The 24880-nt window shown below is 41.8% G+C and overlaps 1 protein-coding gene across 1 annotated transcript; it reads left to right on the top strand.

Moving 5' to 3' along the window:
- The first annotated feature begins 9800 nt into the window (after positions 1 to 9800).
- sh3rf2 (SH3 domain containing ring finger 2) lies at positions 9801 to 24852 on the top strand. Its single transcript, XM_058649861.1, has 11 exons — positions 9801 to 10114; positions 10426 to 10880; positions 13244 to 13540; positions 14192 to 14287; positions 15321 to 15716; positions 22300 to 22418; positions 22570 to 22740; positions 22945 to 23219; positions 23316 to 23587; positions 23674 to 23978; positions 24103 to 24852. Exons 2-11 carry the CDS (start codon positions 10491 to 10493, stop codon positions 24281 to 24283), a joined length of 2502 nt encoding a protein of 833 aa, XP_058505844.1. The 5' UTR covers positions 9801 to 10114; positions 10426 to 10490; the 3' UTR covers positions 24284 to 24852.
- Positions 24853 to 24880: the final 28 nt, after the last annotated feature.

The following is a 24880-nucleotide window of genomic DNA, read 5'->3' as shown; positions in this document are numbered from 1 at the left end:
CAGCGGTCATCAGCTGATTGAAAAACACCTGCGTGAAGACAACTACGCTGAAGTTAGCCTCCGATTCGTCAGCTTCCGATTCGGCACTTAAGGGGAAAGTTAAGGGGAAATTTACCGAATGTGCAGTGCGACTGTTTGTCCACTGACATTAACTTTGCTTGACATCCACTATTGTATTTGTGAAACTTTTATTTTAGTTGTGAAAATGCTAAAGGGGAGATTTCACTGTTTTTGTTTCATACCTAGATCTCATTAGACCAGGTCCACATCAAAAACCACTGTACCTAAACTTCTCAAATCTGGACTGGATTAATTTACAGACCCTGAAGATTCATAAAACATCGTCTCTGATTTGTGAAACCTTTATTCTATTTGTGAAAATGCAATAAATGCACATTTCACTGTTTTTTCAGCATATAGACCACTTTGGACCAGGTCCACATCAAAAACCACTGTACCTCGCATGACTCTGTACTAGTATTCATATTGTGTCTGAAGTATTTCCCCAAACCTAAAGATATTCCTGGGAAATAAAAAGTGACTGTGACTTGCACTGTTCTCTGTGTCCTCAGTGTGTCCTCAGTGAAATTATATAGAAACAAGCCACAAGACTGTTTCATGAAACAGTCCAAAACTGTTGTTATCACCGTCCTACTTTAGCTTGTTAGTGTGCTGATATAGTCAGGGAAATTGAGGAGACGGCGATGACGATGTGAGATAAAGGGTCAGTGGATCAGCAAACGTGTTCAGTTGTATGATGTCTTTTGTGTCAAAGAATCACCAAACAATAGAACATGGGCCTGCATTTTGCATAATGTTATGGCTATCCATCAGCAGTTGTTGAGATGTTTCCGTCTGAACCAAATTAGTGCACAGATGCCAGTCCATAGAACGATGCGTGTTTGTCCCCGAGCGGCAGTTTGTTGTACAGCCAGACGTGACCACTCAAAACCAAACAATAACACTATATACAATCACAAATGCAATTATAGTGTGCCATTTAAAGGAGACATTTAAAATGACTGAACACTGGGAGGGAGTGCTTTTCAGACTCACATTCTATTACTAGGAGGTGCTCTTTAGATGGGAAACAAGTAGAAACCAAGTAAAAACTCAGAAACTCTCTGAAACTATTAAAATGCCTTTAATCTAATGGCATGGTCATGTTCAATGGTTTAAAGCACATACTGTATGTAGCGATGTGTTTCCGCCTGAAGCCTTCATCAGGGTGTCAAACAAATCTTATCTTACAATGATGTTCCACCAACTTGGAGGTAAATGATAATGGTTTTGAGATAGTGATTTTGTGGTTTGGTCATTCACACTTGTTCACACAGCACATCTAAGTGCAGCACATTTTCTATCACACCGCCGTAGCAGTGTGGGGTTATGTGTCTAGCCCAAGGTCCTGGTCTACATCAGCATGCAGACCGGGAATCAACCCCCATATCCTTCCAGTTGAAAGACAACTCACTGAACTACCAACGACCCATGGTGGCCTCAAGAGTGTGTAAGGAGATGAAAATCCAGCAGATGGCAGCAAGTTTGGCCCAAAGTATAAATAATTTAAATACGTCGTAAATAACAAAATAGGACAGATTTGAAAAATAGAAAAAAGTAGCAGATTATAAATACCTGAAGTGACAGTGGGATGTACACAGAAAAACAGTCAAATATAGGATAATTAACAATTCCTGGTCATATGGCAGATTTAGGCTCTGCTAGTCTGTCCTGCCATCGTCTTTTTGTTTTTCAAATGTATAAAAATTAACAGCTGGCACATTCTAGTCTGTAAAACACTTACATTCCTCCATTCAACCACTTTATCCTCCACATGTGGGTCGTGAAAGGGTGCTGGTGCCAATCCCAGCTGACATAGGGCAAAAGGGCGGGGGACTTCCTGGACAGGTCATCAGTCCATCACAGGGCAAACATACAGAGACAAACAACCATTTCCTCTCAAAGTCACAACTATACGGTTAAGTGTCCGGTAATTAAATTCTGCATGTTTTTTTCGGACTGTGGGAGAAACCCCTCGTGCACACGGGGCGAACTTGCAAACTCCATATAGAAGTTGGTCTTTTTGCTGTAAGGCAGCAACAGTGCCAGCCACTACTTATAAATAAATGTTTGAATCTGTTAGTTTTGCATCTTGGCAGATTGCATCTGTGTCCCGACTTAAGCAACACAAACTGACTGTGTGAGCAGTTAAAAATATCTGTTGTTTGACAATCCATGTTCAAACACAATTGCTGTTTTTTCATTAAATAAATAAATAAATAAAATGTGAACAGAATCATTATTGTCAGAGTTTGTGTTACGATCTGAGGATAGAAACTGACAACTGAAAACACAAGAATATTCATGAGCGCTGTTGATCACCACAGAGCGATGGCAGCAGGTCAGCTGATGTGGATGCAACATGCCCACCATCTGTGTTCAACATTTAATCTCTGGAGGGATTAATCTGGAACGCCGTGTGGAATATGCGGGGCTTCTTACATACATCGGCTTTGCCCGGAGATAAGAATGCAGTTTGATGAGTGTAGTGGGAAAAATAATGCGTTTGGCATTGATAGGGAGTGTCTGGTGTGTGGCGCTGGACCCTGTCCACTACAAACAACAGATTACCACTGATAATAGATTGGACTGCATTCAAAGAACTGTGACAGACTGTGGGTTTGTGCGCTGACTGATGCAACTGAAAAATGATTTCGATGGTCAAAAGTATTTGTCTGTAAGTGAGTTTGAACTCTCATCACTCAAATCATGTGAAGGAGGACTTTTAATTAAGCTAACCCCCCTCTCTTTTGCCAACTTTAATACTGAGGTTATTTTCCTTACACAGTAGCAGCTCCAGAATGAATTCAGAGCGGCATTTGTCCCCAGGCCCTCGTTAAAAGGCATGACATAAATGAAGACCCAACACATTATCACACTTATACACCAATAAGTGTTACAAATATGGAAAATTGGCCTGAAACTATTTTCAGGATGTTTCATAAAGCAATGACACCTCGAGGTGCGGCTTGGTTCTAATTGCACAGTACTGGAAAACACTGGGAGGAATTAAATCAATGTTCCCCTATAGTGAATATTTAATAGGCAGACACAATGGCTGAGTGCAGCACATTTTGACATTGCACATTCTGGCTCCATGGAAAAGGGAAATCTTTTGCCTTCACAGCCTGACAGACTTCATCATAAAATGCAAAGTATTAAAGGTTCCTGCCATAATTCTCGCCTCAGAACAGACTGGCTTGATACAGAAGGTGACTAAGTCCTTGTCCGTTCTCCCATAACATCATAACTGTTTACTTGACCCGCTGTAGTCATTGTATGATTATTTTCCAGATTTACGATACAGTGACTACAGTGGGGGGGGGGTTTTGTTCTCCCCCCCCCCGCAATATACTTTGTACTCTTCCTTTGATTTATAATAGCTGCTGCCCTGCACAGCAGCGCACACCACTGCATGCACCCGCGTGCTGCAGTGTAGCTGTGCTGATCAGTAGCCCTCGGAGGTGATTTATGATCAGTGGGATTTCCGGTCAGAACAGCTTAATTGAGCCTGTAGATTCTCCTGAGCAGACCTTGAAGACGAGATAAGGTAATGAGGGGAAAAATGACGAGGTGAAGACATTTTGGTTTTAAATCATCCTCCTTCCACCTGCCGGGGAAGGCAAAAAAAAGTAACAAACCCAAATCATTTAGTAGCCTACACCTGCAGAGATGATGTGGAGCTTCAAGTAAACTTAACTGACCTCATAACAAGGCAGGAGAGTGACTTGTCGCTCACACCCTCATTTGTCTCTCGTTCTCTTCCCACTGGTAGACTCTTTGTCCCAGGAGGGGCTCAGGTGAGCGTCGGCATGCAGCTACCTGGATCGCTCTCCTCCACACTTGGCTCTCGGCGCTCAGGACCCGTGGATATTTTGTCTCATTAGGAGCTTTGCACCTGGAATCAGAACCTTGTTTTGTGCAGCAGGAGGCTGAATGGGTCCCAGGGGAAGATGGAAAGAATATCCAAGAATGTGAAAAGCTGCGCATTTGATACAGATAACTACCTGCAGTGCTGACAGTGGTTGTGTGGGGAGGTGAATGATCATGTGTTCATTGTCGTGCCTCAGTGCTGGCGCTGGAGCTGCAAGCTGAGCGAGGAGATCGGGCGCCAAGGAAATGCAGAAGCATCCTCACAATAGAGTCGATGCCTGCTGAAGTCAGCGCTAATGACTGACACCTGTCACATGTAGATGTGTGTGTGTGTGTGTGTGTGTGTGTGTGTTTAGTAGGCTGTGTGGAGGACATTTTGAACTTTAACAGGCTTTTTGAGCATATAGTTGAAATGGTTAGGTTTAGGTTAGGGGGCTAGGGAATGTATTATGTCTATGAATGGATGAGTCCTCACAACGAATGCTGTGTATGTGTGAAACCTGTGCATTTATCTTCGTTACGCCCCAAAAATCCTACAAACCACAGGAAGCAAAGATATTTTTTGGGGGGTAGGGTTCATTTTGGCCACTTTCTGTCACACCTGTTTATGGTAAGGTATAAGACCTTAGACTGTACATAAAAAAATAAATAGATGTTCAGCAGGGGTGAACATCAGCAAACATTTTTCTGAGTTTCAATGGTCTCAATTGAATATTTGTGTTCCCCTTCAATAGCACATGATGTCGATTTTGGAAAACTGACCATTAAATTCGACATACGTGAGTGGACATCAGTTTGATTGACACCTGGTATTGTCTTCCACACATGTTGTCAACAAACTGTCAACATGGCGCTGACCAAATTGTGAATCCTGAATCTTCAGAACAGGAGGTGACATTCTGACATGGTGACGTGACTGTTTGCTACTTGGTTAAGACCTGGTTTTAGTGTAGAGTTAGTGTTTGAGTTATTATAGGGATAGTTTAATGCATAGAGTTAGGCATTTAGTTGTAGTGGTTAAGGTTAGGATAAGGGACAAGGACAGGCATTATGTCTGAGTGTACAAGAATGTGCACGTGCGTGTGTGTGTGTGTGTGTGTGACAGAGAGAGAGAGAGAGAGTGAGAGAGCCTTGAGCAAATGCATAAACCACTCAGAGGGACTGGTGACATTTCTCGATGTTGTGGTCCATACAGATTTCTTCCCTGGTTTAACACGAGTCATGATCTGGCCTGTGGATGACATTCATCGTCACCTTAATCACTTCTGACATACTTCCCATCACTGCCATGACGCCACTTATCACAGCGGGTAGTGAAAATAGACATGCCTTTTCGTGGTGTTTCGTCATTTTCACATTCCCATATTCAACATTCCTTGTGTCTATTGCACACTTGCAGGTCGTCCCGACAGGTAATCATGTGTGTGAACAATAATCTAAATTGGAGCACTGTGTTTCTGGTGGGTGTGCAAGAATAATGATGAGGCAAAAAAAAAAAAAGGCAGAATTACCCCCATTTTGAATGTGATACTGAACAAACAGTGTGACATGTGCCTACCTGCTGAATGGAAATTAGGCACACACAAAAGCACATCAAAGGGCGTGTGATTGAGGGAGTTTGTTCCACAGGAAATGAGGGAGCGACACTCAGCCCATTCATTTCAGCCGTGAATTACTTTCACCGTGCGCACACGTACAGCAGGCTGCAATAATCATGTTACTGCGTTTACTTTGCGTAACACAATTTTCCTGTTCACAGAGTCTTGAGGGACAATTCCATACAGCATGCATGCGAACGGGGCTGATAGCTTTTCTGTCCCTCATGGAAAAAAAAAAAAACCTGAAATATTTTCCTGTGCAGGTGCTTCTCTGATTTCTGCATAAGGAAAATATAAAAGATTATTTTAATCCTTCCATGTTTCAAACAGAGCCAATGAAAAGACAAAAGCAACAATGTCTGTCTCTCAAGTATGTACAGAATGTGACCCACAGCCCGAGGGCATTTGTTCCTCCTGACATAAATCTTGAAAAAGGGCTTACACGTGTAAAACACAGTCAGTGTGAAGTTTTAAAAGTTTATTCATTTATTAATTAACAGCTATGGTAGGTTTAAGCAAACAGTACTCCATGATTAGTAATGTTTATTTATCCTTACCGCTGATCTTTCCCCAAACCTTCCTCATCCATAATCCTTTGGCCAATTTTAACCTAAAACAATGTGATCATTCTAACAGTTTTTCAAACACAAAAGTGAAAAATGCAAAACATTCTCTTGTAGATTCTCATATGTGAGGATTCGACTCTTTTCTTTGTTATCTATCACGATAAACTGAATATCTCGGACTGTTCACTGTTGGTGGGATCAAAGAAGCAACTTAATGATGTGTGTTGATCTTGATCTTTGTCAATGTTTAGGTCTTTCGTTGTCAGTGGGTTTTTGTGCGAGCATTTTTCTCACAAAAACATCTCTTGGAAATGGAAAATGCCAAACTGACCATTGTCAGATGTCGGATGAAAGGTTCTGTCTGTTGATGGAAAGTTTGTTTAATTATTAAGCAGGAAAGGAGTACAAAGATACAGCTCCAGCAGATCTGAGCTCATTTTGATGTACTGCCAAACTTGGAATACAAATATGTTTGGCATTTTTCTGGGGGTCCTTTTCAAACGCACATTTGCTTTTTGCCACCAGATTTTATTTGGATGGATATTAAAATAATGTGTGCTTCTCAAATAACTGGATCCAAGACTAATGGAACAGAGACTCTCAGTATTGAGCCTCAGTGTTCTAGATTCCCGTCCTGCTGGATAATAGACTGTTCCACAGTGTGGACAAGTGGTGTCGTGTTTCAGGTCTTTCATGCCAGCACAGGTCTAACTGGACACAGAAGGCCTGTTTCAGACACTAAGAAAAGTAGAAGAATGGAAAAAAGGGAGGTGAGAAGCTAGTGTGAAAGAAGACGGAGAGCGAGGACTGAAAGAGGAATGAGGGGAGACGCGGAGGCAGTCCCAAAGGTGGTGTAGAAGCAGCTGGCTCAGAGGTGTGTGTGTGTGCGTCCTATTTTTAGTTTCACTCATGCATATCTCCAAGTCAAACAGTTGCCGGAGAATTTGCACACCAAAAGACTTCGGCGCCATAGTTTCCTGCAAACAAAAATCCATACAACTGGAAACAGATTAAACGATTCCCCGGAGCTCAGGTGCTTCACCTGCCATTGGCTCGAAGTCCTGCCACTCGGCTGAGTCACTTCTACACCTGAACATGGAGATGAAGTGCAGCATGAAGTCACGTGACCTATAGCACTGTTAATGCACTTATCAGCCTGTTAGGTGCAACAGCTGCCCACGTGAGTAATGTACAGAGGGAAAATGCAGGCTAAGAGCAGTCAGAGGAGGTCTTTAATGACATGATGGGCTTCTATTAAAGCAGTAATACATGTCACTTCTCTTGCAGGCGTCTTGGGAAAAAAAGGTGATTTTTATTGTTTTCCCGAAGAGACACAGACACTTCTTCTGCAATAATGGCTACAAACTGAACGAGAAAAAGACACAGCAGCAAGTAAAATAGCAGTGAATGCATACATCCCTCAGCCAAACCTCATTTCGGCAATGACTGAAACAATGTCAGAGTTCCAATAGTAATCCCCTGCTTACGTAGGTAGTGGAGCAACTTAGTGCACTACTCACAAGTAAGAAAAGAGGTTGTTTCATTTATTTATCAAATATGAAATATTTATGACTCAATCAGCTGGCAGAGGAGGACCAGGCAGAACAAACTGTGGGTGGAAGAATCGCAAAGTTGCTTCATGAATGTATGTTTTTTTTCAAAAAAGCATCTGCTTGTCTGCATATATTTCTGTTCTTAATTGCATTCCCATGTTTTCAGGTAGTCAGGACAGGAGTCGGTTGACACAGGGTGACAACACACTGTGGACCATTAATGTATCACTCTATTGTGAGCAGGACTTTGTCTGTCAGACAATGGGAGTGGACACCTCCCCTGCATTAAGGCTGACGTATCTGCATAATACACACAAACTCATGAAGCGAGAACAAGTTCGGGTGTTCCTGTTGAGCCAGTTTAACCGGTGACACAAATGTCAGCCTCACCTATTATGTTTTCTCTGTAGGGAAAGCAAGTGGAAACACCTCTGTGAAAAAAAAAAAAAACCCAAAAAAACCAAACATGAGTCACTTATTGAACCGTTGGGAACTACTGTAACTGTGACAGACACTAAGTTTTGGGTGGTAAGGGAAAGTCAATTATGGGATTTGAATCAACTAAAGGGCTTTCTCATATGTGGTTAATCCTCACCAAACGGCTGCGCCCGGTTTTTATGAATAATAACCTTGTTCAAATCAAACTGCTGAAACACACTTACACAGCAAAGCCCATCGGTACACAGCGAAATGGTCAAACGGAGGCACAGAGAGGGAGAGTGCGGGAGCTGAAAAACGAGGGAAAGGCCAACGCAGAGACAAATCACATTCAATGAGTTAGTAGCACTCTCTGAGCAAGACAGCGTTTTAAATAAAACATGAACGAGGGAGAAGGAGGCACTTCTCCTCATACTGCAACTTGTGACAAGCTATGATATTCTGAGAGACAGCACGCTGAGCTTGGAGCGTTCCCCGGGGAGACCTTTCCCTCTCCATCAGACAGACTATACATCAGGAGCATTAAACATGGTCGCTCTTCCCATGACATCCGAGGCTCCTGAGTGGAGACCACACAGACCGTTGGCTTTTTACGGAGCAGATTTGCACAAACGTGTGCACTGACTACCTGAGCAGCAGCAGCAGCAGCAGCAGCAGCAGCATAGTCACACTCCTCCTCTGTGGGATAGGATGACGGAAAGTCCATCACATGCACTCATGACATCTAGCCTTTAGTTTCCACCCAGGAAAAAAATTAAAGAAAGTTAAAAACTTAAATCAAGTCACCTCCATTTACCTCTGGAGGTAAATGGGACCCAACATGTGAACATGTGAATAAGTGATGGCATAGTATATCTTGCTCTCTCTATCACACACACACACACACACTTGTTCCTTTTGCTCTTATCCATTCAGTAAAAGGCATATGTACATTTTTAGAATTCCCCGAGTTCTGCTGATGTGAAGGAAAAAAATGAAAGATTCATGCTTGTTTAAAAAATTCAAACAAATGTCCTGAACTTTCAGTACGTAGCCAATATGGGTAAATTATTTAGTCTCGAGATGCAAGGAGGGGAATCTGGGGTTTGGACTGTTGCAGATAAAATCCAAACAACAATAACACAAGGTGATGCTAAAAGCACTGAATGTGACTAATGAGCTCCAGTTGTGACTGTTTGTATGCCCAACAAATGCAACACAACAATGAAAGATCAAGGACTTCAGATTTGTCTGATTTCCCTCCAGTTTTCCGCAGGAATGACGGAAAGTGTGGGCATTTGGAGGTGGGGGGGAGAACCCTGTAGACATGGTCAGTGAATGCACCAGCAGAGGGAGACCATGTCACATTACTGTGCTCATGCAGCTGTCTTCCTGAGTTCTCCTTATTCTGCTCAGCTTGATCAATACACAAATAGTGTACAGGGAGAAATAACCAATAAAACTGTTGGACTGCATCAGTTAAAAATGCATAACAAATGACGCATCACATAATGCAAAATGACGCCCACAAAACATAGAAATGAATCCCTAACTGAGAAATTGTTTAACATATAGCACGTTTTTCTTCATTGGTCACTATTTTTTTTTAATAATTATTCTACACGCCTTTTTTGTTTGAATGACATTCCTGATTTTTTTTTTTTTTTTTTTTTAACAGTGCCGTCACAACAAGAGCTGATGAGCTGTCAAAAGGGTTAAAGTGGGTCGGACACTGAAATCTGATACATTTCCTTTAACGAATTTGCCGTGCTGAGGTTGGGACGCGACATAGTTACCTTGTTCTTTCACCTCTGGTTTCTACAAGTGGTTTCAGAGCGTCACGAACACAGAGGAAAGTGTGAACTTGTCTTAACGTCTACTGTGAGGAGAAGAAGAAGAAGAAGGGGGAAAAAAAAACACACGCCAGTTGTGCGTCACACGCGCAGAGTAACACGGGACGCTGCGTCATGGCGACAGCGGGGCAAAATCCAGTCGTTTCCTGATCGGAGTTTTAGGACCGTGACTGTGGCTGCTGTCAGAAACACATGTGAGTACGAAACACTGACTTATTGAGACACGAAGGTTCGTTTGTGTGGTTTTATGTGTGGATATTTCCTGCTTCCGAGTGACTGTCTTACCTGTGCAGCCAGGTGAGCGCATGACACCTGTAGCCCGAGCGCGTGAGCTGGGCTGTGTTGTTTACTACGAAGTGCTTTATCTCAGTGTCTCGAGCACCATAAGTGTTTAAAGTCTTATTTTTAAAAACCTCGGTCTTACACGGGAGGACTTTGGTCAGTGATGTTGGAAGTCCTTCACTGTCAAAGTCCTGACTCATGTCCTCCTTCTCTCTCCTTCCAGTATGGTTTACAGTGTTTCCCATGCACCAGAGGCCATAGTCTCACACAGAGGTGGCCCCATTTAAAATGGAGGAGCTGTCTCTGATGACATTACTAGAGTGTCCTCTGTGTTGGGAGCAGCTGGATGTGTCAGCCAAGGTCCTGCCATGCCAGCACACCTTCTGCATGCCCTGCCTGCAGAGGCAGGAGGCAGAACACTCCCAGCTGCTCTGCCCAGAGTGTGGTGCCTCTGTCCCGGCCAGGACGGTGGAGGAGCTCCCTGCAAACCTCCTGCTGGTGCGGCTCCTGGAGGGGCTCCAGGGCTCCACGGGGCCCAGCAGCAACAGACAGAGCGCCCGCTACGCAGTGCCTTTGGCAAGAAGCTTCTCCACAGTCAGGGAGGGTCAACAACAACAACAGCAGCAGCAGCAGCAGCAGCAGGAGGGTCAACACAGGGAGACGCAAGGGTACAGTGAGGTCAGTGCACGGCCCAGCCCTTAAAATCATTTGCTTGTCTAAAATATGTCATGTGACTCCAATTTGGGGTGACATTTATATACATATTTTTAAGGTCCAGTAGCAAAAGTACTCATAAACACAGTGTATTTACATGCACACATACCCACACACAGATACAGTATGTTTACATACATACACGTAAATGTAAATATTCCAAAGTAAACAGAAAAAAACACAAGACAAAAACACATTAAAATGCAATAAAATAAAACAACATTTAAACTTCAGGAGACTCGCTTATTTGTAAATCACTCACAGTGAATCAAAGAAGAAACCTCACGTCATGATTGAGGATTTAAATATTATCAATATTTACGACATTGATAGCAGGTGAGACTCAGAGGAAGAAGAGTAGATGCTTTATATTTAACCAACTTTCTCCCATCTTTTTTTCATTGCCACTAAATAGTGAAGTTGTAATTTCTTTTAACTATTTTTTTGCTCTTGTTATTTAAATGAACTCTTGAGAAACTTAGATACATGAGCAAACCAATTTGCTCTTGCATTGTGACCAAACGTAGACACAGTGATAATCAAAATGCCAAAGATTAGATATCACAACATTTATTGTCGCTGTAAAACCTTCCTTGCCACTCTTGCAGGATGTGAAGTTTCAGACAAATATACCAGCCCCTGTCACGTCCACCAGCCTATTAACAAAAAACTATCGCACTCTACCCAAAGCTACAGTATGTATGTGGGTGATGACACTAGAGTTACAGTTACAGTCAGAAAACTGTTGCTCCTAAACAGCAGGACAATTAAAAGAGCCTCAAAAGCCATTTTAACGACAATAAACACAAAAAAAAATACAAGCTAAAGTGCTAAATACGACCAAATGCCACAAAATAGAAGTGAATATTATTTTACCTATAATTTACTTACAAAATGTTTGAAATGGGCTTCATATGATAATAAACACCATTTCTATAATGGCTCCAACCATTGCAATACCTGCTAAAAATGTAAAACAATTGACTGCAAACATATTATAACACTATTCAAAATGAACTTACTTAATATATGTTTATAATTAGTGGGATTGCTGTGAACAATCCAGCAGCCATTTTTTACAGAGCAATGTGAATTTATGACTAATTAGGTATGGGACTATATTATGATTTACCACATTAATGGCACATCTCACAGAGGAATACACTCCAGTTAATTATACTGTAGCGTCTGATAGAATATGACACTGTAAACTGAAGTATATTGTGCCGATAACAATTTTAACAAAATTAGAAAATCTGTTTAAATGACACTTTAATTGAAGCGCATATTTAAAGAATACATTTGTATTTGCCACCGTCATAAAAATTGACACATTTTAAAACGAAATTTAAATGACTAAGTAGAGAGGAGTGAGTGTTTTTATGTGTAAAAAATAATCGTTTTAAACACAGTTTTGACTTGAACTGAACAGAGATCCGAAGGCCATGAAGCTACTTCACAGTCATTCTACTGTTACAGTGTTTATTTTCTAGAGACCTGGTTTTATATTAGGTCTCTGCATAAACTGTTCAGAGTTTATTTTTTAATATGTAGCTTAATGTCGAACACAGTTCATGACAGAGAGACTTCCTGCAGGAAATTTGTTTATCTTAAACGATTCGTATTTGTTTTAAAATCAAAATCAACCTGATATGCAAATCACACAGTATACTGTACCATGGTGAGTAACACTTAATCAGACATCGTATGTTTTTTTATTTGCAGACTGCTTTCAATTCCTGCAAACCTTCCGTTTACTTAATTATATAAAGTACGTTTATGACCTTTTAGAATGTTTTTCCATCTATTGTATTCAATGAAACAAAGTGAGCACATAGATTTGTTTTCTGTGGCTGATAATTAACCCAAAAGCAACCACATTCATGGATTATAAACTGTGATAACATTACATTATGTCTGATTCACATGGGCCCGTTCATTGCTGCTGGCAAGTCAAAAAAAAAAAGACTTTGATGGTAAATTCATGTAATAAAAAAGACTTTGATTACATGAAATATAAATAAGTTGTAAAATATGTTTTGCAACTATGTTACTTTTACACAGAATAACCATGTGTTTGTGGCCCCTCTTGTGTTTTCCAGTAAAGTCAGATTCAATACTTGAAAATATCTTTTAAGGTGGAGTTTATTAAGTTTATTAAAAAATGAGAAAGTTTAATCAAAGTGACTTAAACCAAATGAAAAACACTCAACTCATGTTATCATCTTATAAAGAACTTACAGACTAGAGGGACTTAACTGTGTCTGTTATTGTTATAGTTATTGGACACACGCACTGGCTGATGCATGCTTTCTGTCTATTCTCAGCTTTCTCTCAGAGCTTCGATGAGAAACAAGCGAGGTGATCCAGCCGGAAAGCTGGTCCTTGCGCACGAAAACGGCATCACCCCGAAACACAAAGTGGATGACGACTGGCACCAAGTGAATGCTGGTGACAGTAGCACCGTGACTGTCACTGCCAGCACACAGCAGGCCGTCAACCAGACACTTCAGCTGCAGCCACTGCAGCAGTCCCAACCACTGGCTCTCCGCAGGGCGCTGTGCAACTTTAATCCGGAAGAGATGAATCTGGAAGACAGTAAATATTGTCTCAGCTTCCTCAAGGTCTGACTCTCAAAGTGCTGAATTAATGCGGTGGAAAGCCTCATTTCCATTCGGTTTAGTCACTTGCGTTACTGTACTCTTGAACTGTTAAATTACCAGCAGAGTTTCTGAGGGAATAATAAAATGATGAACTAAGCAGGGGAAGAATAAAGTTGTATATAAGTGTTGCATCATTTTGGTGACGTGAATGTTGATCAATGTGTTGCCTTTTTCAGATAAACACTTGAAGTAGATCATGCTTTTGTGCTGCGCAGCTCCCAGTTGTACTAACAAGAGCTGGAGCTTCAGATCCTTGTTACAGTGGTTTTACCCTGAAGGATTTCTGAGGCTATTATATAAGGGCTTCTGCACTTGCGTGTTCTCCATTAAAGCACACTTGAGCTCACCTTTTTTTTTTTTTTTTAATGCAGATGGTCAAATGGTTTTTAGAGTGAGGGTGGCTGCAGAGAGGACTGGGCCTGCAGACACAAAGAGAGTTGGGAGAGAGAGGGAGGGAGAGACAGGGATCGGACAGTTGCTGAGTGGAGTGCTCAGTCTCCAGGGCAAGCGAACTCTGTCGTGACCTCCGTGATTTCTCTGTCGCTCACTTTTTCACAACTTTCTCTAAGTTGAGTTCTCTCTGTGTGTCCATTACTCATTTCTGGTGAACAGGGAGACGTCCTTACTGTCATCAGACGGGTGGATGAACACTGGATCGAAGCCAAACTCTGGGACAAAGTTGGACTCTGCCCTCTGCAGTTTACAGAGGTGAGCGCTCTTCTTCTGTCTTCTTTATTCCTTCCTTACTTTATCGTTTGAATGTGGCCTTTTCAGCGTGTTCAAGGTTGACACTCGCTGTTTGGCACTCAGGTAGTTTTGTTGCTGTATGCCATTATTTCTGGGTCAGGATTGGAGCTCTTAGTTGTCAAATCTTTGATTCATCCCCAAATATCTCTCTCGTGTTGCCAAGTGCTGAGGCAGAGAGCTAATTTGTGAAGCCCTGCTGTGTTTGCAACTGCTCATTAGTCTGTGACTACGTGGCTTAGTTTGCAGAGCTTGCTTATCTATCTGTTTGTCACTGGTTTTCCTCTGTACACTCTGCCTCCAGGAATTAACTTCATCCATGCTGGGAAAAACTATTTGGTCTTACAGTGGGTTTAATGTGGTGCCTCATTCACCTCCTGCTCACTTTTGTCACCTGTCGTCTGTAGTTTTTCGCTCAATATTTCAATATTTCCCCTACTGTCGTTGGTCTTCTCCTCCTCTTACGCCTCCTTTCACCTCCCGTGCAGCCACTTCTTTCCCTAAAGCCCCGCCTCAGTGATGCTCTTTATCTTTTTTTACCTCTGTACTCTCTATTCTTTCATCCTCTACTTTCCTCCCCTCTCCCATCCTTTCTGAGCCCGCCTCTCCTCGTGTCGTGCAGCCAGGCGTAAAGACACATTAATGCTTTCTCTGCTTGGGTGGCATAGCATCACATCACTGTGGGGAGTGAAAGCATTAACCCTACCATGCCTGTCTGTTTGTGCAGCTTCTCTCCTAGCACCAGTCAACCCTTCCTGTCTTATTGGCTGGCACTTATTCTCCTCTCTTCCTGCCTGTCCAACAAGTTGTAGGGGTGAGTGGATTGGTGATAAGTGGGTGTGTTTAGACAGACGTCTGGCTGATCAGCGGCTTGATAGTAGCAGGTAGTAGCAGGTAGGAGCAACTTGGAGAGGATTTTCTTAAGTGAGGTCTCTTCTGATTGAGGATGTATCCCAATGTTCACTGAGGTTTGTGTTTGTGTATTCATCTCCTTCAGCCAATCTCAGTGGCTGCCAAATTCCTGGAGGGAAAGAGTCGGAGGGTGAGTGACTCAGCAGAATTTCACCATCGAACCACTGGGAAAGGGGGCAAAGAGAAGGCCACTGACTCATCCAATAGGACCACCCATTACGGACAGGCTCAAGTTCCAGCTAAGACACCCATCATCAATGCTTTGCCCATCTCCAGCCTGCGGAAACAGCCCATAGCCAGCAGCAGCAACTTATATCAGATATCCAAGGGAGGGACGAACAACAGTCACAACTTCAGTCATCCGGCTCAGCCACACCGTCAGTTTGTGCCCTCTGCTGCTCGCAGCCACTCTTACCCGTCCAGGGTGAACTCTCACCGAATCAGACGCCACTCTGACAACACACACAGACACCTGTCACAGGTGAGTCACTCGCAAACATATGTATGTCCTAATGTGTGCTGCACTGACGTGATAAAGTCTCAAACTCTGTTTGTTAGTCTCATAATCTTGGAGCTCAGCTGTGTTTGGCTTTGTTTTTGTTGTTTCTTTAACAGAAAACATGTGGTTAGCAGAAGGCAGTGTAGTAATAGTTGGTTTTATTTGAGTCACAAAATGATCAAATTGTCCTCAGGGCTAAAGGGAGGGGAAACCATGACATGGAGCTTTAGGAATGAAAAAGAGAGCGGCATCGCCCTTGTGTTGGCCCGTGCTTGGCTAAGTGTGTCTCATTAAGAAAACACAGATGTGGGAAAGGGCTGGATATTAAAGGAGTGAAGGTGTGTGGACTGAAACTATGAAAGGTCCTTAATCATGAGCCAGGGTTTCCCCTCAGATATGAAGAGCACTTTATGAGGAAGTGTGTACTTTTTTTTTAAGTGTTTGAGGGAAGCTGTATCACAGTCATAAAACTAAAGAAATGAGCTCAAGAGAAAATAGAGAAAAATCACAGATGACTTCCTTAACTACCTTTGTCTTGTAGCACTGTGGAAAAATTAGCATCTTTAAAATCTGCATATTTAAAATCACTTTTAAAGATGCAGTACGTATCATTCAGCCCTACAAGATTCATGAGATAAGTAAGACACATATTTGTGATAGTGCGACTAAAAGCAAACTTATGTTAGTCTGACATGCCACGCCAGACTAATAGCGAGAAATATAGAAGATGCAGGTACAGAGAAGAAGACAACAGCAAACAAAACATGGCAAAATGGAGTTGGACTGATAAGGGACCAATTTTTATGCTCTGTCAGCTTCAAGAATTTGCTAATATAAGAATATAAATATATGTGAATATATATAACTATGTGAAAGGAGGTGTATTGCCACCTAGTGTGCCACACGAAGACACACTTGAACATAATTGAGTCCCCACTAATGCTTGTACCCTGGGACAAGTGCAGTAGTCCAACTGAATGGCGTAGTTGTTGCTTAACTGTGCATGAGAACAAAATAAAGTGCGTAACAAGCCGTGCGATAGTGAAGAGGTAATGTTAGGCAAGATTGCAGGAGGTAGTTCAAAGCTGGCTGAAGGCGACTCGTTGGATTTACTTCCAAAGAAAGTTTGCTCTTTAAATAAAAAGGCCTCAGACAGCAGAGATATGACCGAACATGATCGTGATCGAGCTTGATTTCTTCGTCTGTGGTGTTTTAGGTTAGTTGGCATTGGTAATGTTGCTCAACTGCCCTCTTCTGGATTGAATCATCCCTTACTTTACCACTTTTAGTCAAAGTGGTAAAGCCCAACTGCTGTTATTAGTTTCAGCATTCGCAAACCATTAATATACAGCACCTTTAGTCTATCACATGAGCACTACAGACACTAACGCTGACTAAATAATTCACTCTTAAACACCGGCTGCATCATTTATGAGACGACCTTACATAATGTGTGATGAATGAGAATTTTGTCTATTTGAAAGATGTTGTTGAATCGGACAAAGACGTTGTGAAGCAGCTGTGTTTGTGTATACAGGCAACAGTCGGTCGAGCTCTTAGAGACTTTAGGGGATCCAGTTAAAAGGGACCTGGGGGCCATACATTAAACTGAACTGAAGCAAGCGCGTGGCATTGGTTCTCTAGTCAGGGGAGTTTCCACTGACATTGCAACATGGTCTGTCCATAGTCAGTCAAAACATTTCAGGGTGTTCTCACAAGATTGTTGTTGTTGTGGAGTAGTGTAATCATTATTCTCAGGGAGCCTCTCTCAGCTCAGGGACCAGCTAATTGCCTGCTTCTCCTAACCTGTTGCAGCACCCATGGCAACAGTTTACATATGGTAATAGCAGAGTAGTAATGTTTGGCTAAGCGCCATTCAGTTTGTGTTTTGATGACTAAAGCTGTAACTAATGGGATTGAATTGAGAATATTCATTTATTTAGTTCTGATCATTCAGCCTCAAGGGGTTTTCAAAGGCCCAGTGTGTCAAATTTAGGTGAAAGTATTAGAGATAAAATAATTATACTTATTTGTTTATGAGTGACTGTGTAGATTGTTGCTTTAGGGTGAGGCGTCCTCCTGACGGCTGTGCTGGCAGTGTGTGAATGGATGGATATGAAAGATGAGTGATAGAAAAATGCGCCGCACAAAGATGTGCTGTATGAAAGTGTGAGTGAAAACTGTTGTGTAAAGCAACTTTGAGTGGTCATCAAGACTGGAAAAGCTCTATATAAATCCAGACCATTTACCATTTTCATTAGCTCTATTTCATAGAGGGGAGGGATATTCAGCTGCAAGATGAAACTTCAGTAGGTTTGACCCTCTGTACCTTTTAATCAAATTTGAAATGCTGCCATTCATTACCGTAAAAACTGTGTAACACTATTGGGAAATCAAGTCATTGCCAACGAGTGCTAGTGTCAACATAAAATCCTCTCCGGGCGTGACATGACACAGTCTATCCTGCTGCCAAGTGCCCTGCCTACTGAGATAATAATTTCCTTTGATTCATTTCTAATGTCGCGGCTGTTATACATTTCACCATTTCACAAAATAAATGGCTGAACCTTGTGTGGTTCAAAGAAACACCACGAGAGGAAGGGAGGCACGGCATACTTGATAACAAGATAAAGAAGTGGCTAAAGGGAGCGATAAGACAGGAAGAGGAAAAGGTGAGCTGAAGTGTTGAAAACAAAGATGGTGTAAATCTGGGAAGAGAACCAGAAAACATTTGTGACCTGCTAAAAGGCAAAAGAGAATAAGTAGGAGGAAGGAGGCAAAATAAGAGCTAGTGTGGGAGGATTGGAGAGTCCCTCAGTGTGTCTGCTTATCTCTCTTATTCTGATGCTGATGAGTCACTGGTGAAGTTGGTTACATAACACACCCCCCTTCTTTTCTATGCCCTCAAACTCCTTCCTCTTCACTAAGCAGGTAACGCTCACTCTCACATCAGTGCCAGCAATAGCAGACAAACCAGGCACATCCATTTTTAAAGAAGCAAAGGGCTCCGTCCTCGAACCAGCCGTGAAGTTCCCCACTGACCAAAGCAGCATGCACGCTATTCTTAGAGCTACATTCATCAGCCCTCACCTCTGGCTGGGCTGTTTGACAGAGAGGTGCAGCTTCCCACCAACTGTGGATGAAATAATGCATATTAGTGTGAATATTGGCATGGTTATGTAAGAGCTACCATTAACATGGAAATTGGCCAAAGGCAAGAATTACAATTACAATACACATACAGCACAGATTACTGCAACCATTTAGTCAATATGCAAAACAGTTACATCATGCAACATTTCTGAATTCAATTATTTTATAAATTACTAATGGTTTTAATTATCGGCACAATATCGGTATCTGCAGATAGCCGCCCATGACCCTCATGTGGAGGATGAAGTGGTAGAAGATGATGGATGGATGGATACCGGAAAGCAGAGAAATAGAGCTTTGCGAGCTTTGAACGTCTGCGGAACGACCGTCCACATATTCCTAGTGGCAGGAATGACATGCTGTGCATTTAAGCCATTTTGCTGCACTGGTCTGCACTTGGGTTGGCGTTGTATTTGCATGTAAGTGAGAAAACCTTTAATACACATGCACAGAGAAGAGCAGGAGCACAGGGTGCACGTGTGTCCTTTATCATCTGTCATATGACAGATTTTCTTCACATTTGTTGCTCCCCAGCAATTAAAATATAACAGATAATGTTACGGATAAAGTTTTGGAATTCATTTGTTCACTGTAATTTTCCAGGTCACAGGTCGAATGTAGTGGCAGGAAAGGTCTATTATAATAATAACGATGCTGATGTCAGCTTAGTGGCACCGTGAGTCTGAACTAAATCAAAAATCTGAAAGGAACCATCATGTTTTAATTGGTGGTCACTTGGGGGAACCAGCACTCAGTGCACGGCTGTTTCATTTCAAATGAGCCTAATGCAGATATTTAATAGAGAGCAGTGTCATGACGTGAGTAATTAAGTCAGGGACGTTTTCACTGTGTGTTCATGTCTCACTAATAACATTGGCTGTAACATACATACTGTAACATCTGTCCAACACCGCCATTTATTTTTATGTTCGCATTCCACACTCACCATAGTTTTACCATAGACCAGTACTGCTAACAAATATGTATAAATGCATACTATTCAGGTCGGATTTTTCTAATCTTATATTTATATTTTTTAAATTAGTGTTAGCGAGTCGAACTATCTTAAAACTGGTTAAACTTTTTTTTTTTTTTTTTTAAATAAAAAAAATATATATTTTTTTTTTAAATAAAAAACCTGGTTAAAATATCTAATATTAACGGGTGTTAGGGTTTGTTTTATTTGTTATGCCAAAGGTGTTAATCAACATTTACCATTCTGATATAAGGTAATCTTTGGAAAAGAGACAAGGAAGTAAAAAAAAATAACAACCTATTTAACCATTTACTTTATGAGAATAATAATACTGCCTCTGCCACTGTCAGACTTCGAAGAAGAAGACAGTTTAGATAGAGATATGAAAAGAAGTACATAATGTAAGACATGAGGAAACATTGTTCCAGGTTAAATACCAGGTGGGCTTCCCAAAAGTGAACGTGGGGCACAGAAAATCACAAAGGTTCCACATGACAACTTCATGGTAAAAATACAAACTTTGCACACATTTTGTATAATTATAAAATGAAAAGGACAAATAAAATAAATATCAGGTGTGCAATAAATTGCAGTACGTTACAAATATGCTGTAGTAACTGACCCTGTTACCCATGTATAACTATTTCTTTCCTTTCTCACTACGTTCTAGTCAAAGACTGAAGCTTATACATCCATTCTCCTGTATGACATAAAAAGCTGGTTTCTCCTCGGGGCATACAGTCCTAACAGCATCTCAACTGCATGTGTACGTTTTACTTCTGCCTCTCAGAGCAGCCTTTTATCAGCAGGACTGTGAGACCTACTGTACAGCAATGGCTGCATTCCAATTATGGCTCTTTGTGTTTCTTGGAGTTACACTGTGAATACAGTGCAGCTTAATGGTGGGAGAGCTGCAATATCCAGGGATACACAGTACTGTATCCAGGGAAGCCCATGCCCACAGGCCAGCATTAATGCTTTTAAGTAGCAGTTTGCGTAGTAGTGCTGTAAATAGGGACATGCATCTGTGGACAATATTAAGGAGTTAACAGACACTGGGAAGGTTATTTCCACTTCACTGTAATGATGACAGTTTGTTTGGTCTGAAGAGAAAATGAAATCATTCAGTAAAAGATCTAAATAAACGAGTAATTAAATCTTTAGGGATTGAAACTTCATACTGTGTCATCAACAGCCTTGGTGTCACTCCCTGCACCAGACCTGACTCACAGACTGCTGGCTTTAAGCCTGTCACAGTTTTTTAGCCTTAAGCAGAGAAACTGAGGTCTATAGAGGCAAATGTGACATCTGTTGATTAATGGAGCTGGCATCACGAGAAAGTGTGGGACCTGTTCTTCAATATCCTTATAGTGAATTCTGGCCTTAACTAATATACACATTCCTTTATGAAATAGGGCTTTCTTGCTGTAGTTACTCCTCGTACTCCTTGTACTCCTCATACGCCCACCAATTGACTGAAGTCTGAAGTTAATATGAGACTTCTGCAGTCTGAATTACACAAGTCAAGTTTTCTCTACTATTCATTATCCTCTGGTGGCCATAATGATGGTCTTACATCACTTTTCCTCTAGCACTAACAACATCCTTCAGAATTTGAACTAATATTGATATAATTGTTGGATTGTAATAACCTTTGGTGATTTTGTGACTTGATTTTCTTCCGAAATACCTCATTGCTTTCTATTGTCTTATGTCGCATTTACAATTTTTTTACTCACTCACTCATCTTCTATCACTTTATCCTCCACATGAGGATTACGAGAGGCGCTGATGTCAATCTCAGTCCATCACAGGGACACTTAGAGACAAACAACCATTCACTCTCACCTACAGTCAATTTTAGTGTGTCACCTTGCCTAATCCCCAAATCTGCATGTTTTTGGACTGTGGGAGGAAACCGGAGAAGCCAGTGAAAACCGATGCCTTTTTTAAATTTTATGTACAGCACAATTAAAATGTGCTCAACAAATGCATTTGGATTTGAGGGTTGCCGGTTCAAGTCCCTGCAGGATCAAGGGCTGGGCCACCCTCAGCAAGGTACCCAATCCCCATTACTCATTGTTAATTGACACCATCCACAGGGGGCGCACATCTACTCCTTATTCCAAGCACGGAAGGGCAACCAGCATAAAAATATCTGCCAAATCAAATTTGTGGATCATCCGCTGTGATGACCCCTAGAGAAAAAAACCGAAAATAAATTAATTCAGTATATCCACAATTAATCTATTTCACATCAGCCTCAGTTGTAATTTGTATTAGCAACTGCTAGCATGCTGACATGTGACACAAAGAGCATGGACATGCTCAGAATAATAACCAGCTGAATGGCAGCAGACTCTTGTTCACATTTTTCTGTTCTTTATAAATTCATGTATTCCATTTTATGGTAATTGTGAATCTGTCCCATTACAGAGAGAGAAGATGACCAGTGAGACTTCACCCACCATTTCCATGGCCCTGGTAAATCCTCAGATGTCCTCTGCCTCCACGGACAGTAAAAACACCTCCACACAACAGCTTTCCATCAGTGTGTGAGTCACCATTTTAAACATTATACTAAGTGTATGATCCTGCTGGGTCACAGCTGTAACATGTGAACAGAGAAGGGACCACAAACACTCTTACAGTATATTACTGTGTGGTCCTAAAAGTAACAATGACAGTCTGTGTTTGACTCCTCAGGTGTGCTGTCCTCTACTCCTACAAACCACGACGGCAAGAGGAGCTGGAGCTGAGGAAAGGCGAGATGGTGGGAGTGTACGGAAAGTTTAAAGAAGGCTGGTTGCGTGGGTTATCGCTCAGAACGGGCAAAGTGGGAATTTTGCCCAGCAACTACATCACGCCAGTGCTCAGGTGAGAGACTGTGTTCCCTGACTGCAGAGAGTGGGAGGTAAATGATATTTGGATGCACTCAGTAATTTAATGCGGGCAGGACGACATGTCCTTCGGAGCACATTTCACTTATCCAATAAATTGGTATAAACCTCTGTGTAACTTTTTTACAATATCACGCACATGATATTGAAAACTGAAGTTCAGTTTTGTGCCTCACTGCAGAACCTCGGCCAGACTTCTGGAGACAAAAGCAGCGAATGCATCCTCACAGTACAACATGGTAGCTGGGAAGAAACCTACTTCTGCCAAGATTCCTGCTGCGGTCCATACTCTTGATAGGGTTAACAATGATGGAGCAATACACTCAACAGGATGGATCCCATCTGTGGCAAATGGAGCTCAGCATGCAATGTCATCCACTGGCAATGGAAAACTGTCTACCTATGGTAGAGCACAAGGTTGGGACACTGTGAGGCGAATCTTTAACCCTCACAGAGGTGAGTGTAAACATGACACATTTGTCATCTGCACCAGGTTCATTTCTTTTAAATGTTTTTAAAAATATATTTATTTTTCTTATACATCCTCTTTAGATGTCCTCTCGACATCACAGCACTTTGCACAAGTTCAGGAATCTGGCTACTCGCCTGCCATACAGAAGAAGAACCACAAAAGCATCCTGTCCAGTTCTGGCAGACTACTTGGCTGGATGACTGAGCCAACAGCACCCTCTGCTGTTGCAGTCATGAAGGACAGGGACTTCACTGCTTCACATGAAGCGACTGTTCAGCATGAAAGACAGCCTATCATTGCGCCTCACTCAATTTTAGTCAGACCTGCTTCACACAAGAACAATACAGAAAAGGTAATGTTACACAGATGTATTGTGAATGCATTGGTGGTAAAGTCATATACCGAAGGACCTTAACTATTAATGTTTCATTTCCGTAGCCTGCAAAGTCAGTGCGGTTCCTCACAGATGAAGAGTCCCCTCCTCCGAGTCCTTGGACCTCCTCTTGGTCCTCAGGAAATCAGGTCACCACCAGCGGTCAAGCAGGCCCTCCTCTTTTAGAGGTTTGGGCCCCATCACTCACTCTGGGAAGAGATGGTCCAGGGATCATTCTCAAGGAAGGAAAAGCTCCTGTGCTCCGGAAAGGCCTGGAAGCGACCATCTCCAACCTAAATTCAAATCTACAGAAACCAGTATCATCACAGCAGTCCCTATCTGCTGTATCAGCTCAGTTTAGCCCCAGCAGGTGCGTTTGATTTGTGTGTTTGCCCTCAGAAATAACTTATTATCATACCAGCAAAGTAGACGTGAAATGTTATTGAGCTGGTGAACTGAAAAGAGATCTATGGCATATTTTTTCCCCCCCTCAGACACAGAGTCAACACATCACACCTAGCCCAGACAGACTCTGAGCTTAGTCTGCTTCAAGGACAGCTCGTCCTTGTCCACAGACCTCGACCTGACGGACGGATTCTGGTTACTCAGGAAAGCAGTGGTCAGACAGGGTTGTTCCACAGCAGTGTTCTTCAAGCCCTCGAGAGGCTCAGCTGACTGTGTGGTACCATTGTCGTATTTTTATAGTCCATGTGTTCAAACTGCCAAATGACCAGTCTCACCTGCTGAACAAAATGCATTTTACGAATGCCAAATGAAACTCCTGTGAAGGAGGTGTTTTTTTTTGTCCTGAGAGCTTACAATATGAGAGAAAGACTTCAGTTCTCCTATAAGAATATTTTGTGTTCTTCAACATGTGTGCATGTTTGTGACACATGTACCGTTTACTGTACGTAAAAGATTTTGCACAAAAACCCACTTAATGACTGTTCCCTGCTTAATACCCATGTGACAAGCATTGGTGAGTGCCTTTGTCAAAACCCACTTCGTAAACAAATATATTTAAATATATTTAGAGAGATTATAATGTAATATGTGTGATAGTTATGTGACAATAAACTGTACAAGTACACAAGCAATTTAGTGTCTTGAGGTGTGTACTGTAAATGCTGAATGATGATGATATCTTTGACCGTTTCTTCCTTGGTGGGCATAGAAATGAGAAGATCATTTGTTATAAAAGTACAGTTAAAGACATTGCAGCTCGAATAAAAACATTATGTTTACATTTTTTGCATATTTATTTGTGTTGTG

Source organism: Solea solea, chromosome 14 (assembly GCF_958295425.1).
Source record: "Solea solea chromosome 14, fSolSol10.1, whole genome shotgun sequence".
NCBI lineage: Eukaryota > Metazoa > Chordata > Actinopteri > Pleuronectiformes > Soleidae > Solea > Solea solea.
The sequence above is the reverse complement of the archived record's forward strand: the minus strand, read 5'-3'. Positions and strand labels throughout refer to the sequence as shown.

Coding starts and splice junctions, on each gene's coding strand:
- sh3rf2 (XM_058649861.1), top strand. CDS start 10,491: ATGGAGGAGCTGTCTCTGATGACATTACTAGAGTGTCCTCTGTGTTGG. Junction 14,288..15,320: donor GCCCTCTGCAGTTTACAGAG/GTGAGCGCTCTT, acceptor CATCTCCTTCAG/CCAATCTCAGTGGCTGCCAA. Junction 23,979..24,102: donor GCTCAGTTTAGCCCCAGCAG/GTGCGTTTGATT, acceptor TCCCCCCCTCAG/ACACAGAGTCAACACATCAC.